General features: G+C 42.5%; 1 protein-coding gene across 2 annotated transcripts in view; it reads left to right on the top strand.

Annotated features, from left to right (window-relative positions):
• LOC126277185 (suppressor of fused homolog) overlaps nt 1-15,903 on the top strand; it is a 128,777-nt gene that overhangs the window by 93,848 nt on the left and 19,026 nt on the right. For both annotated transcript variants that reach the window (XM_049977337.1, XM_049977338.1), the window contains exons 4-5: nt 525-753; nt 14,305-14,483. In XM_049977337.1, coding sequence (XP_049833294.1) covers nt 525-753; nt 14,305-14,483 — 408 coding nt within the window. The remainder of the gene's footprint in view (nt 1-524; nt 754-14,304; nt 14,484-15,903) is intronic.

The following is a 15,903-nucleotide window of genomic DNA, read 5'->3' as shown; positions in this document are numbered from 1 at the left end:
AAACAATAGCAATCTGTTCTTTCTTTTTGAATCACATGGTATTTTCTTCCATCCTCCCTCTCTTGCACATTAACTGAAGTCAAGCTAATCATATATTTTATTAGTATTAATTTTGTGCTTGGTATTTGATCCTTAATATGTAAGAAATAAGAGGGAAATAATTTGAAAACAAATGAAGAGTTGAAGTTTTTATAGGTTAACAGTGGCATGCCGATTGTATCACACTAACAATTTTTTCCTCTTTTAGTGATAATTTTAGTTTTACGTTGCCAGCAAACCTTATAAATAGGGAATTTCATCTATCTTGTTTTAATTGAGCTGTTTTATTTTGTGTGTCACTTGTAACATATTCTTACCTTTTACTTTGAATAAAATTACAATATCCTCTTATGTTCTATGAACATTTTGTTGTTCATTTGTGATTTGATTTTACTTAATGAACTCATTAAATAATGATCTGCATTTCAAACTTTTAATTTTATTTTAAAATAAAATTTAAAAAAATATTCTCTTTTTACCTGTAGATAATGTTCTTTGTGCTGGTGACCATGTTTCCTGGCATTGTGCACTTGATGGCAGTGAATCACGTATACAGCATATGCTGATGACACAGGATCCTCAGTTGGGTTCCATACGCACTCCCTATGGATCCGTTAACTTCGTGCAAATTGTTGGTGTAACAGCTGAAGAATTGCAGGCAGCACAACAGTGGAATGGGCCTGGAGTTCTTGATATACTGAAGAGGTTACCAGGGTAATAAAATCTATACCAAATTTGTTTGCCAACCTATGTAAGAGTTTTCTTTTGTGCATTTCATCATTAACCTGATGTGTCCATCAAAGTACTTGCATTGCTAATTAACTAAATGGTAATTTTTTGACACTTTGTGTTTACTATAAATTTGGTAGACACTTAAAATTTCTCGTGAGGACAAAGTTCTAAGTCTGCCAGTTGTCCAATATTTTTCAGGTCTAAGTGGAAGATATTGAAAAATAGATAAATCTGGCCTTTTTTTGTCTATGTTGTCTGGTTGTTCCAGAAGAGTTTTTAGTATTTTATGGTTATTCTGGTTACTTTTCTCAAGATAGTCATCACAAGACTCACAAAAAGCACTGGCCTTAGGCTTTACAGAAAATGAAATATACTGTACCCTTTTATCTGCATCTCATTTGATGAAGGCAGGGTGTATACGACCCGGGAGATCCGGGAAAAACCCGGGAATTTTTTCATCGGGAGAAAACCAGGAAGAACCCAGGACTTTTTTAGAATTCCGGGAATTTTTCAATGTTTTAGTTTTCAGTTAAATTTTTGTGATTTTGACTGTTAAGAACCAATACTCTAACTAAGGATATTACTGTATCCCGCTTCTGCAGAATAATAGTGCAGCAACAAAACATGAACGAGAGAGAAAAAAAACAAACGAAAATAAGACTTAAATTGCAAAGGAAATGCACCGTATACAACAACAAAACAGTGCTCATACAAGCGCCTGCCAACATCAAAGTGTGTCAAAGGCTTTAGGAAGACTATGCAATGCTTTATAACAACAAATTGCGTCCCATGAACGTCATGTGACAACTGTTTAAATTAGATTCATTTGACCTGTTGTGGGCGGGCTCTTGAGCATGCACAGTTGAGTCGCAATGAGTAGTACCTTGTCCCACTTCTGGTTACAGTAGTGCGGCTGGGCGCCACTAATTAATATTGCCCCGGTTCGGAAATATAGTACATCTGAGGCTGATGCACAGAGCAGTCTGAGTTGTAGTGGGGAGGTGGGTAGTCTCTACGTGACCTGTGTTTACGTTCAGTGATTTTGTTGTTTCTTCTTCTTTTATTACTCTCATGTTAAATGATAATGAAACGGCTTTTTGTGGCCAGGAGCTATCAAATGAATTAAAATACTTTTTCATAATAACGGAAGGCTAAAATATGTTATTAGTTTCAAATTTTATTTCCACCTTTCCGACAGTCAAGCATTAATTGCCTTACAGAACAATGAAGTTATTTTTGCCGGTTTGTTAAAGAGATTTGGCTTAAAATTAATCTTTTCTGCTTGAAGTATCGTCAGATATCTTGTTCCTTTTATGACATATGTAAGATCTTTTAATGTTTTACACGTACGAACATATGGGCTTCCTGCGTCATCGTAGCTGCGCAAGCGCGGCGACGCCTGTTGTCTAGCGCTCTCTTACAACTGCTGAAATGAACCTATTTCTAACAGGTCCCGGGAAAATATTGCGAATGGTGGTTTGAAAAGCATTACATTCAAAGCAGATTTCATTTTACGCAAGATAAACTATGTACGAGAATGTACGATGAACTAAATCACAAAGCGTTTGACTCTCATTTAAAAATCAACTCTTTGAGGACGACCATTTAGAAGAATTTCGAGCCCAGAAGATCAGACATTTACGTCGTTATTAAAAATTTTACCGGTACATTTTTCTGATGTATCTTAAAGTGTAACAGACGCAAAAAGATAGACATTATATGAGGAAGCTTAGCTTCTCTTCCAGCTTATTAATCTTTGAGACCAATATTATATGTGAATGCTATGTATATTAATTTAAACCATTAACTTTTCTTATTTATATGTTCGTGCTACTTAAGGGTGATTTTCCTATTGGCTTACTACATCACGTGTCCTATACTACCACCAGCTGGCGACATCACATGACATGAGCTTTGACCGTCTTAGAAAAGCGCATCGCAATCTCGATTTCAATGTTTCGGAAAGTGACATGCAGTATTTGGTGCAATTCAAATTTATACCTTCATAATAAGAAAATATGCAGCTTACATGTTGCTGCACATCAGAGGTATTTGAAAATGTGCCCCCCCTCCCCCCGAGTTTTGTTTTCTAAAGCGCCGGGAAATTCTGCTCCGGTGTATAAAACCATAAACATTCAAAGGATTGATGAGTTTTACCATGCCGAGGAAGAGTATACTGTCGCCTAACACGGGAAAAGTGTATTTTCACCTGGGAGAAGTGTATTTTTAACTGGGGAAAATCTGGGATTTTTTTTTCCCCCACATATACACCCTGTGCAGAGCTAGTGGCTTCTACTCAGTGGTGTGATTTCGTTTTTTTTTCCCTGGTGTAGTGTGGAGAAACTGTGTAACAGTCACACTAACTAATGGGAACACAAAATTAGTTATGGTTGTTTTTGAAATAGTTTAAACATTCTGATGAATATCTTTTTGTATTTTCTTTTGGTCAGAATTCAACAAATACTACCACAAAGCTTTCTCACAATTATTTTACCATGTAATATATACCATACGCTATCTTGATATTACCATGGTCTCAGCTATTCCATACTTCTCTACTTGCCAATTTTCATGGATTAGCTTCAAGATAATACTGTTGAAATCAGCCAAACCTTTCTTAAATGCTGAAATTGGAAGAGCACACTCCTCATAAATTTTAATTAACTTTGAATGACTACCTGTGAGCAATAAATCACCCCAAGACTAAAAACTTTGAGAGTGTTGCATTCTAGTTTTTCTTACAATTTTGACAGAACTGTTGTGACACTTTGAAAATCTGTATAACACTATTTATATAATTACGGAGATGAAGTTCTGCCTTGCTCAAGACAGAAACGTTCCTCTGAAACTGTTTATTAGGAAGCAAAAACAGACAAAAAGTGTATGTCAACCATAAGCTAACTAGTGCATGTTCCATGGATCATTTGTATGATTAATCATAATGATGTGGCACAAACAAATTTACCTACCTAACACCTTGTAGGGCCCCTGCGAGCACACAGAAGTGCCACAACACAATGTGGCATGGACTCGACTAAGTACTAAGTCTGAAGTACTGCTGGAGGGAACTGACACCATGAATCCTGCAGGACTGTCATAAATCTGTAAGTGTACAAGGGGTGGAGATCTGATCTGAACAGCACATTGCAAGTCAACTGAGATACGCTCAATAACGTTTATGTCTGGGGAGTTTGATGGCCAGCGAAAGTGTTTAAACTTAGAAGAATGTTCCTGGAGCCACTCTGTAGCACTTCTGGACGTGTGGGGTGCTGCATTGTCCTGGTGGAGTGGCTGAAGTCTGTCGTAATGCCCAGTGGACATGATTGGATGCTACCCATACACGTCCATCCACTAAATATGATTTCAAAGCAAGACTCATCTGACCAGGCAACATGTTTGCAGTCGTCAACAGTCCAATGTCAGTGTTGACAGGCCCAGGCGAGGGGTAAAGCTTCGCGTCGTGCAGTCGTTAAGGGTACATGAGCGGACCTTCGGCTCCAAAAGCCCATATTGATGTTTTGTTGAATGGCTTGATCGCTGACACTTGTTGATGCTCCCCTGCGGGTCCAGGGCTAAGTATAGACCTGAGGTATTCCTGCCTATCGTAAGAGGCGACTGAAAGGAGCTTCAAATATTTCAGCGTTTATGTGATAGTCCCCTGTTAGGTTTGACCTCCATTCTTCAAAAATTTTGCGAAGAGCAAGTCAATTGGGGAAGGGCACCTCACATGGTGCATCATGTCCATCGTGCCTTAAGATCTGTAGCCTGCTTTGTCGTCGTCGCGTTGCAGTCCCACTCATTCTCCATCTCTTGGGTGAGGACACCTTCCTGGATGTGTTTTCTACCATGCAGTGTTGCTTTCTGTGCTGACGATAACCATGGACTTGGTTGCACCTGATATCCAGGACGGTAGCCAGTCCATTGTGGTGGGGCCGCCATGTACCCTGTTGGTTGTAGCCCCCTGACAACACAGGGATCGCTCTGCTGATGCCTGCACCGTTAACTCCCCATGTATGCGAAGGAGTCGATACCTGCCACCCTGGGGCATCAGGACTCCTGGCCAATGGCCATCCAGCCAGATGGCCTTTGCTGCGGCTGGGTGGCGCCCGTGGGGAGACCCTGTGGTGGGAGTGGGTGGCATCAGGGCAGATGACGCGCAATAAAGTGTACCACATCATTACTTCCTGGTGATCAAACACCAGCAGTCTCCAAGTGTTTTAAGTCTCAGCACAATGCAAGGAAGTATGACCGTAAATCATTCCTCTCCTTGGCCACACCATGGGAGGAATGCCAGACTAACAATGGCAGTGAAACTTACTCACCCCGGTACCTCGTATGTACGAGAACTGATGGGGACTCCTTTGTACCGATGAAGCCACAGTTTTTTGTAGAACATTTAGAGGACAAGTTTGGGGAGGTGGAGGGCTTGTCCAAAATGCGGTCAGGGTCAGTCTCGATAAAAACAGCATCCTCTGCCTAGTCACGGACATTACTTGCTTGTGACAAGCTGGGGGATGTTTCTGTTGCCATCATGCCTCATAAGAGCTTAAATATGGTCCATGGTACTTATTCCACAGGGACATTCTTTTGCAGTCTGACAACAAGCTGCGTGACAACTTAGAGCAATAGGCATTCATTTTGTCCAGCGCTTCCATTGGGGTCTGAGGGATAATCAGGTTGCCACCGGTGCCTTCATCTTGTCCTTTGAGGGTGACACATTGCCCGAGAGTGTCAGGGTATTGGTCTTCTGCTGTGATGTAAAGCCATATATCCCTCCCCCTGTGCAGTGCTTTAAGTGCTGGAATTTCGACCATATGTCTTCCCGCTGTACTCCCAGCATCACATGTCGAGATTGTGGACGTCCATCACATCCCAATACTCCATGTGCCCCACCTCCCATCTGTGCCAACTGTGGAGAGCATCATTTCCCTTGCTCACCAGACTGCAGGAATTTACAACGCAAAAGGAAAATCATGGAATACAAGACCCTGGACCGAGTGACCTACACTGAGGCTAAGAGAAAATTTAAGCGTCTACATCCTGTGCCTGTGACCACCTCTTATGCCGCTGCTATGAGAACAGTTGTGGCCCGTCTGTTCCGCGAATTCGAGTAGGCTCTCTGAGCTGGAAGACTACACCTGTCCCCTTGTCCCCTTGATGGTGGGGGCCACTTCCATCACTGTTGCTCCCACACCACCTTCCTCGGAAGCACTGCCCCCCCCCCCCCCCCAGCCTCTCACTAGGAAGGGTTCTCTTGGGTCACCCCTTTCCCAGGCTTCTACTAGTGGGAAAGATGACTCCCGCCGGTGGCTGAAGTACCCAAAAGTACCTCGCCGTAGGGCTTCACGATCATCCTCAGTCCCGGAGACTGAATCAGTGAAGCCCTACTAGCCAGAGAAACCCAAGGAGCAGCGAGAGAAATCCAAAAAGAAGACCTCCAAGACCAAAGGACTTGTGGTGGCACCCACACCACCACTTTTTATGAGCCTTACTTCTGATGATGAGGTGGAGATTCTGGCATCCACTGAGGACCTAGACCTCACTGGACACTCTGACAGCATGGATACAGACTGCTCAGGAAATAAATCGGTGGCAGCAGGTGACCCTGAGGCATAAACTGCCTCATTGATATTCCATGCCTTCCCAGCCTCACGATCATGTCATCCTCCAGCAGAATTGCGGCAGTTTTTTCCACTGCCTGGCGAGCTATGGCAACTGTTAAGCTCTACACCTGCTGTCTTCATTGCCCTCCAGGAAACCTGGTTCCTGGCAATGCGGAACCCTGTCCTTCGCAGCTATATGGGAACCATAGTGACTATAATCGATTGTCAGGTGGAGTTTGCATCTATGTCCTGAACTCGGTATGCAGTGAACTTGTATGCCCCTTCAAACCCCTCTTGAAGCTGTGGCTGTCAGGATAAGGACGACAAAGGAAATAACTCTCTGCAACGTATATCTTCCTCCAGATGGTGCAGTAGCCCTGAATGCATTGGCTGCACAGATTGATCAACTCCCTAGACCTTTCTTACTTTTGGGAGATTTTAACGCTCATAACCCCGTGTGGGGCAGTATCATGCCTACTGGCCGCGGCAGAGATGTCGAAAATTTATTGCCACAACTCGAACTCTGCCTCTTAAATACAGGTGCCCTCACACATTTCAGTGTGGCACATGACACATATTCGTCCTTTGATCTCTCGGTTTGCAGTCCTGGCCTTCTCCCATCTATCCATTTGAGAGCACATGATGACCTGTCTGGTCGTGATTACTTCCCCATCTTTCTGTCGCTGCCCCGATTTCAGGCCCACAGACGCCTGCCCAGATGGGCTTTAAACAAGGCGGACTGGAAAACTTTCACCGCTGCTGTCACCGTTGAATCTCCCCCACACGGTAACATCAATGTGATGGTTGAGCAGGTGTCTACACCTATCGTTTCTACAGCAGAAAACGCGATCCCTCACTCTTTAGGGTGCCTGTGCTCAAAGGCAGTCCCTTGATGGTCGCCGGAAGTCGCTGAAGCAATTTAGGAGTGTTGATGAACTCTACAGTGGCATAAGCGGCACCCTTCTCTGGAGCACCTCATAACCCGTATTCACCATCTTGTCAAACAACGGAAGCAGGATTGTTGGGAGAGATATGTCTCGACCATTGAGTGCCATACATCACCTTCCCAAGTCTGGGCAAAGATCAAACGTGTTTTCGGGTACCAGCCTCCAACAGGTGTTCCCGGTGTTAACGTAAATGGTGTGTTATCTACCGACGAAAATGCTATTGCTGAGCACTTTGCTGAGCACTATGCTCGTGCCTGTGCATCGGAGAACTACCTCCCAGCCTTTCGCACTCTCAAATGGCAGCTGGAAGGGAAAGCGATTTCATTCACTACATGCCACAGTGAATCCTGTAACACCCCATTTACTTAGTGGAAGCTCCTCAGTGCCCTGGCACATTGCCCCGACACTACACCGGACCAGATCGGATCTACAGTCAGATGATTAAACGTCTCTCATCTGAATACAAGCGACATTTATTCGTCATCTTCAACTGGATCTGGTGCGAAGCCATCTTACCATTGCAGTGTCGGGAGAGCACCATCATTCCAGTGCTCAAACCCAGTAAAAACTTGCTTGATGTGGATAGCTATTGGCCCATCAGTCTCACCAACATTCTTTGTAAGCTGCTGGAACGTATGGTGTGCTGACAGTTGGACTTGGTCCTGGAATCATGTGGCCTACTGGCTCCATGTCGGGGCGGCTTCCGCCAGGGTCGCTGTACCACTGATAATCTTGTGTCCCTCGAGTCTGCCATCCGCACAGCCTTTTCCAGATGCCAACACCTGGTTGCCCTGTATTTCGATTTAAGAATAGTGTATGACGCGACCTGGTGACATATCCATGCTACATTATACGAGTGGGTTCTCCGAGGCCTGCTGTCTGATTTGTATCCAAAATTTGCTGTTGCTTTGTACTTTCCATGTCGAAGTTGGTGCCTCCCATAGTTCAATCCTTATCCGGCAGAATGGAGTCCTGCAGGGCTCTGTAGTGAGTGTCTCTCTATTTGTAGTGCACATTGACGATCTAGTGGCACCTGTAGGGCCATTTGTCTTGCCTTCTCTGTAGGCAGATGACTTATGCATTTCTTACTGCTCCTCCAGTACTGCTGTTGCTAAGCAGCGCCTACAGGTAGCCATTCACAAGGCAGAGTCATGGGCTCTAGCCCACGTCTTCCATTTTTCAGCCGCGAAATTGTGTGTCATGCACTTCTGTCGGCAGCATACCATTCATCCGTTACCAGAACTTTATTTAACTGACGGTCCACTCACTGTAGTGGAGGCATATTGATTCTTAGGACTGGTTTTTGATGACAGATTGACTTGGCTACCTGACCTTCATGAGCTTAAGTGGAAATCCTGGCAGCATCTCAGTGCCCTCCACTGCCTGAGCAACAGCAACTGAGTGCAGACCACTCTACACTGCTGCAGCTCTAGAGAGTCCTTGTTCAATCCTGCCTTGACTATGGGAGTGTGGTTTATGGTTCAGCGGCACCCTTGGTGTTGCGTTTACTCGACCCAGTGCACCACTGTAGCGTTCGCCTAATGACAGGTTCTTTTAGAACGAGTCCGGTGACCAGTGTCCTGGTGGAGGCCAGAGTCCCTCCATTGAAGGTTAGGCGTGCACAACTGCTTGCCAGTTCCATTGCAAATGTTCGTAGTTCTCCTGCGCATGCGAATTACCATCTCCTTTTTCCACCTGTGGCAGCCCGTCTCTCGCATCAGTGGCCCAGGTCAGGGCTAATGATTGCGGTTTGCATGTGATCCCTTCTATCTGAACTGGAGTCCTTCCCTTTACCACCTATACTTGAGGTCCTTTCACGTACACCTCAACGGTATATGCCTAGGCCGCGGCTTCGCCTGGACCTTTCACATGGCCCTAAGGACTCAGTTAATGCTGCGACTCTCTGCTGTCACTTCCTCTCGATTCTTGACATGTACTGGGGCCATGAAGTGGTTTACACTGATGGCTCAATGGCCGATGATCATGTTGGCTTTGCCTTTATTCATGGAGGACATGTAGAACAGCACTCCTTGCCCAATGGCTGCAGAGCTAGCAGCCATATCTCGTGCTCTTGAGCACATCCGTTCATGCCCTGGGGAATTTGTTTCTTCTGTGTACTGACTCCTTGAGCAGCCTACAAGCTATCAACCAGTGATACCCTCGTCATCCTTTGGTAGCGACTATCCAGGAGTCCATCTATGCCCTGGAACGGTCCAGTCGTTCAGTGGTGTTTGTCTGGACCCTAGGTCACATCGGAATCCCAGGCAACGAACTTGCCAACAGGCTGGCCAAACAGGCTACACGGAAACCGCTTCTGGAGATGGGCATATCTGAACCTGACTTGCAGGCATAACAGTATGCACAACAAACTGTGTGTCATTAAGGAGACTAGGAATGTGTGGAAGTCTTTCATGCGGGTCTCTTGCAGGGAATCAGTTGGCCCTGCCAGCTCCTCATTGGCCACGCTTGGGTGACCCGTGGTTACCTCCTGCGCCCTGAAGACCCGTCGAAGTGTCGGTGCGGCGCCCGGTTGAAAGTGGCCCATATTCTGGAGCACTGTCCCACTTTGACTGCCCAGCAACGAAATCCTGGGGTACTGGACTCGTTGCCGCTACTTTTATCTGACAACACCTCATCGGCTGATTTAGTTTTACATTTTATTTTTGATGGTGGGCTTTATCATTTGATCTAAGTTTTAGCTCATTTCCTCTGTCCCTCTGTGTTGCAGACTGCCTGGCTTCTCCTTTTTATTCTCATGGTCAGCCAGCCATGGTAATCTGCTTTGTTGTTTTAATTTATTTATCCCCTTTCTTGCACTTCTGTGGTTTTCTTTTCCCCTTTTGTCCACTTACGTGTTTGTTGCCCTTCATTGTTCCTGTAATTTTTCCTTTCATTCCATTTTGAGTTGTCAGTCTCGTTTGTTTCATTCTCACACTCGTGGCATTTTTTAAATTCAGAACGAGGGACTGATGACATCTGAAGTTTGGTCACTTTCCCCCTCTTTTAATCCAACCAACTTGTTGATGGCCCAGCATTGAAATCTGCAGCAATTTACGAAAGAGTTGTACCTCTGTCACATTGAATGATTATCTTCAGTCGTTGTTGGTCCCATTCTTGCAGGATCTTCTTTCAGCTGCAGTTGTGTTGGAGATTTGATGTTTTACCAGATTGCTGACATTCGCGGTACACTTGTGAAATAGTCGTATGGGAAAATCTACACTTCATCGCTACCCCGGAGATGCTATGTCCCGTCGCTCATGCGTCCTTTATAACACCACATTAAAACTCACTTAAATCTTGATAACCTGCTGTTGTAGCAGCAGTAACTGATCTAACAACTGCGCTAGACATTTGATGTCTTACATAGGCGTTGCCAACCACAGCATCATATTCTGCCTATTTACGTATCTCTGTATTTGAATACGAATGCCTGTACCAGTTTCTTTGGTGCTTCAGTGTGTATTCATTCAACAATATTCATACATAAATATAACAACATGGTTATCATTTATAAGGTTTCTCATTTTCTCTTTATCTTCTCCAGATCACATTGAAATGTGACCAACACTTTTGTACAACATTTACAACAAAATAAGTACAAAAATTTCATTGATATCACTGTAATTTCTGTCCCAGATCAAGAATTTTTTGTCTTGCCTATATATTAATGAGCGCATAGTTTTCTAAGCATAATCAAGCCTTTGCCTTTGCCTCGTGGAAAATTATGGCAAATTCAAAAGTCTTGATTCTTTTATCACTTTTGGAAACTCCAAGCACAGTGGCAAAAGCTCAGTTTCTTTTTATTGTAAGTTGTTTTAAATTTCCCTTCTTTGCATTTATCATGAATAGTTAATGTGATTTTAAACGTTTGAGATACAAGAGCCCATAGTGTACACTTGCCTCTCAATTCCTGACAGAAATGGTAACCTGCGTAGGAGATGCTGCTTTGCGAACATTCATGTGTGTTTCACCTCACATCATGTACTGAATATTTTTTAGCATGCAGCATTGAGACGATACAGCTGTTAACATACTGCGCCTGTATTTGATGGAAAAGGTTTTCAGCAGTTTCGTAAAATTACTCACATTAAATAATAGGATGATTCTGAAAAAAAGTCTTGGTTTCTACTCAGTCCTTGTCACTATTCCCTGTGTTCTTTCTCTGATGAGACATTATCTAAATTTTCCTTCATTATTGTATAGTAATGTTCAAACACCAATACAATTTCTTAGCAAAAAATGGGTTTCAGTGGCAAGGTGAGAATCTTGTATGGCTTTCTCCACAACTTTCTGGTTTCTTGGTGCCTTCCTTAAAGCATTCACTGTGGTTTCATGTTACAGCCATATCATATAAACAACTGTTGTGTGTGCTTCCTCTTTTAGTTAAACGTTCATGACATTTTTGTGATTAAATATTGAACAATACAAAATGCAATGGGAAAACCAGTTTGCCAGTATGTAATTTGATCATTTCATATTGAACTAATGAGGTCTCTGCATGAAATGAGGCACTGGTTGCCATAAATGTTGTCACATACCCTCAATGTGTGAAATACTGTCAAATGGCTGGTATATAACTCTCGATATTGAGCACAGTCTACACATTATAGCCTGCCACGTCTCCTCTCCTTATTGGCCAAATACAGATGCTGATAAATTTTTTTCTGCTAACATATTTTAAACTGGCTACCTCCTGATCAGACACCGCTGCATTAGCTTGAAGTAGTGACTCGGTTATGGTGGTGCGTTATAGCCATTCGTGTACTGTGCAATTAAAGTAGTTTCTCTCACTACGATAGTGCAGTACTTAAACACACTCAAATATCTGGTGGGCACGGTGGGGGTCCAGATCTTTTTCTGTTCATGGTTGTTGTTCACTCTGTCTTTTCTCAGAAAATGTCCAATGACATTTGTGGCTATAGAATATGATGCTTACTGAAACTGCCAACCACATTAAAACTGCATGGTGGACTGATGTGGAACGTATAACCTTGCATTTCATGGACAATGCACTTGTTGACTGAGCTACCCAGGCATGACTAACGTCTCTCAGCTTCATTCGTGTCCATATGTCCTTCCTACTTTCCAAACTTTACAGAAGCTTCCCTGCGTACCTCACTGGACTTGCACTCCTGTAAGAAAGAATATTGTGGAGTACTGGCTTAGCCACAGTGTTGTGAATTGTTTCCAGAATGAATCTTTCACTCTGGAGTGAAATGTGCGCTGTTTTGAAACTTCTAGTGAGGTATGCAGAAGAACTTCTGTGTAATAGAGAGGTCATGGAAAAAGCGAAATTTTGGGCAGGTCAGCAGTTGCATACGGATAACTGAGGTGCTAAGAACATTACCCATAAAAGTGAGGTTCTGGATTCAAGTCCTGATCTAGCATTCAGTTTTAATCTGGCCACAAGTCTCAAAACAATGTGCACTCTGTTGCAGAGTGAAAGATTCATATGTGAAATGATGGTTGTTCTCAAATATTTCAAGTTGAATGACGAAAGACAATGGTTAAATTAATCTGAATTTTCTTTCAATTAACCATCATTCTTTCCCAAAAGCAATTTAGCGGCACACTCCCCCCCCCCCCCCCCCCCCCCCCAACCCACGTACTGTGCATGCGCATTTTGGTGGACCATGTGTAAAATAAACTTCTGACTCAGATATTACAGTTCCCATTTGAAATTTGTCTGCAGCTCGTGGTCTAGTGACTAGCGTTGCTACCTCTTGATCATGGGGTCCTGGGTTCAATTCCCAGCCAGGTTGGGGATTTTCTCTGCCCGGGGATTGGGTGTTTGTGTTGTCCTCATCATTCCATCATCATCATTTGTGACTATGGCTTGATTGGAATGTGTAAAAAAAAATTGGACTGTGAAAAATTGGGACCTCGTACCAGCGCCGATGATCGCGCAGTTGAGTGCCCCGCACCCTCCCAACCGAACATCATCATCATCATCATTTGGAAGTTTTCCATGATTTCCAGTGTGTGAACAATAAAGTAAAGTCGGGATAATGAAATTACTTCCCCTCCTCCCACTTCCCCTTTATATTATTATTAAAATAAATTTCAGCAGTTTTCCTGTCATTACCATCATCTTATTGGCTGCTGCTGAGATGTTACCCTTATGTTGTACTTGGTAGAAGTTTTCAATTCATTTATGTTTGCTACCAAACATACTTCCCATTCTTTGTTGTAGTAGAGTCCAGTTTCTGTTCCATCAGAATCCTTCTGTACCTATTTGTGACCTAAATAGTTTCAGTATTTTCTTTATGATGGTTTGCCCATCTGAAATATTAGGCATTTTCATTTTGGACATCACAGTACCTTGTTAGTGGTCCTCTACCTTACTGTTATTTTGATGAATGTTTAATTATTTCAAGCCACATCAGAGAAATGGAAAACATTGTTATTAACAGACATTTAATTCCAGCCTGGTCACACACTTTTATTACTTAGTCCTGACTGAGTTCTGCAGATTAAACGTTTGAAGTTTCAGTCCATAAGTTCATGTGCTATGATAACTTGTACATTAACATTTAATGCTTAATTTTTGCTCTTATATTTACTGTTCTTGTTACTTTTTGACATCTTCATTTATAGGTGTAGTTCCCTTTCCGTCAGGAAACAACAAATTTTCTTTTTAAAGCTTCATACTTTTTTCACTGGAGAGCTGAATCGTAATCAATGACAGGCCTGGTAGTAAATGGAATTTTAAATCATTTTCTCATCCAGTGGTACATGCATAATCAATAGCGGTTTCTAATTTTGCCTTTAATGCAGATGTTTGCCTTGTCCAAATAATATATGCAAACCTACATTTGCCTGTATCGTAAACATTGAAGTACCTAATACTGAATACTTAAATTTCTTTTAGGGCGTACTTAGGTTGTGAGATATCACTTAAACTGTTCCTTTTCATCTAGACAGGCTATTAATGTGTTGTTATGCTGCTAGATTAAGTATTTTGCGTTGTTTTGTTTATGAAGGGCTGGTAGCCAATGGCTAGTGACTGACATGCGTCGGGGGGAAAGCATGCAGGAAATAGACTTGGCAGCCCAGGAGGAAGTAGATCAAGGTGTTGAGAAAGATGGCTCCAATCTAAGTGGCGTAAGTGCTCGGTGTTCCTGGACAGATGTAAACATGCAGAGCCTGATCCATCACATTGGTAAGCCACATAGTGAGCAAATTTTGAACTATTAATACTGGACAATAAAGATCATATTTATTACAGTCACTGTCTATATTTATAATGATTCCTGTCTGCTCAGATTGTCTGTGAATCACACCATGCATTTCAATAAATCGGTAATAAAGTAGCCTTATTTTTAGAACAACTGCATATAAATAATCAGACAGTTTTGTCAAAGATTTCAACTACTCCATCTTTGAAATTCCAGTATTGTATTGAATATTAATATGGATACATCACGTGAAAATATTAGCAATGTAGGAAAAGATAGATTGCTACTTACTGTAAAGATAACAAGTGGCAGACAGGCATAATTAAAAGACACTTACATATAAGCTTTCAGCTGCAGCCCTCATCAGAAAAAGAAAAACACAAACATCCATTATTCACGCAAGCAAACACACCTCAAACATATGTGACCACCTACTCCAGCAGCTCGGGCTAGGCCTGAGCTGCCGGAGTTGGCAGGCATGTGTTTGGATGAATGGTGTGTTCCTTTTTTCCCAATTAAGGCTGTGGTCGAAAGCTTATATGTACGTGTCTTTCAATTGTGTATGTTCACAACTCAGTATGTTACCTTTATAGTAAGCATCAATCTTATCTTTTCCATCATTGTTAGCCTGAGTTCATAATTGGTTTAGTTATTGGTTAAAGACAAACTGTCTTTCAGTTCCCAGTAGTTTCAAACATCCAAATCCTGATTAATTGTGGCCATGCTGGCAGAATTTAGGAATCATGACTACAGAATAATTATTTGTGTTCTCTGCTACAAGTCACATTTATTTGTGTTTATGTAACATATGACAGTGCTTTTCCAGTATGTTTGGCACACCATCAGGTGTATATGTTTTGTAAAGCTACATCATCATATTTACCCCATTTACTTAACCCTGAAGCAAATAATGAACAGAGCAGCTCTGTATTATTTCAGATTAAGAAAATTTTATCTTTCATTAATACGTGTAAATACCTGATGATGAGCAAAATATACCTCAAACACACTGCAACATGTCAATTAAACATGAAATAAACAAGTGAAGTTACACAATTTCAAATACTTTATTGGCCTCATACAGATATGATTTTAGGCATATAGACTGAAATGGGAAGTGAAAATTGATACCAAGGTTGGGGAATCGAACCTGGGTGGCCTGCTTGCTAGGCAGGTGCATTGGCCACTAAGCTGCACTGGCACAGCAGTTCACACAACTGCACATATTAATCTGGTATGCCTCCTCCCTTTAAGGGCATAGTGGCTTAGTGGCTAACACACGTGCTCAGTAAGCAGGAGACCCAGGTTCAATTCCTGGCCTTGGTAGAGATTTTCACCTGCTGCTTCAGTCTATATACATAAAATCATACCTGTATGAAACCAGTAAAGTCTCTGAAATTGGGT

Source organism: Schistocerca gregaria, chromosome 1 (assembly GCF_023897955.1).
Source record: "Schistocerca gregaria isolate iqSchGreg1 chromosome 1, iqSchGreg1.2, whole genome shotgun sequence".
In the NCBI taxonomy this organism is placed as follows: Eukaryota; Metazoa; Arthropoda; class Insecta; order Orthoptera; family Acrididae; genus Schistocerca; species Schistocerca gregaria.
This window is presented reverse-complemented; position numbering and strand designations above follow the sequence as displayed.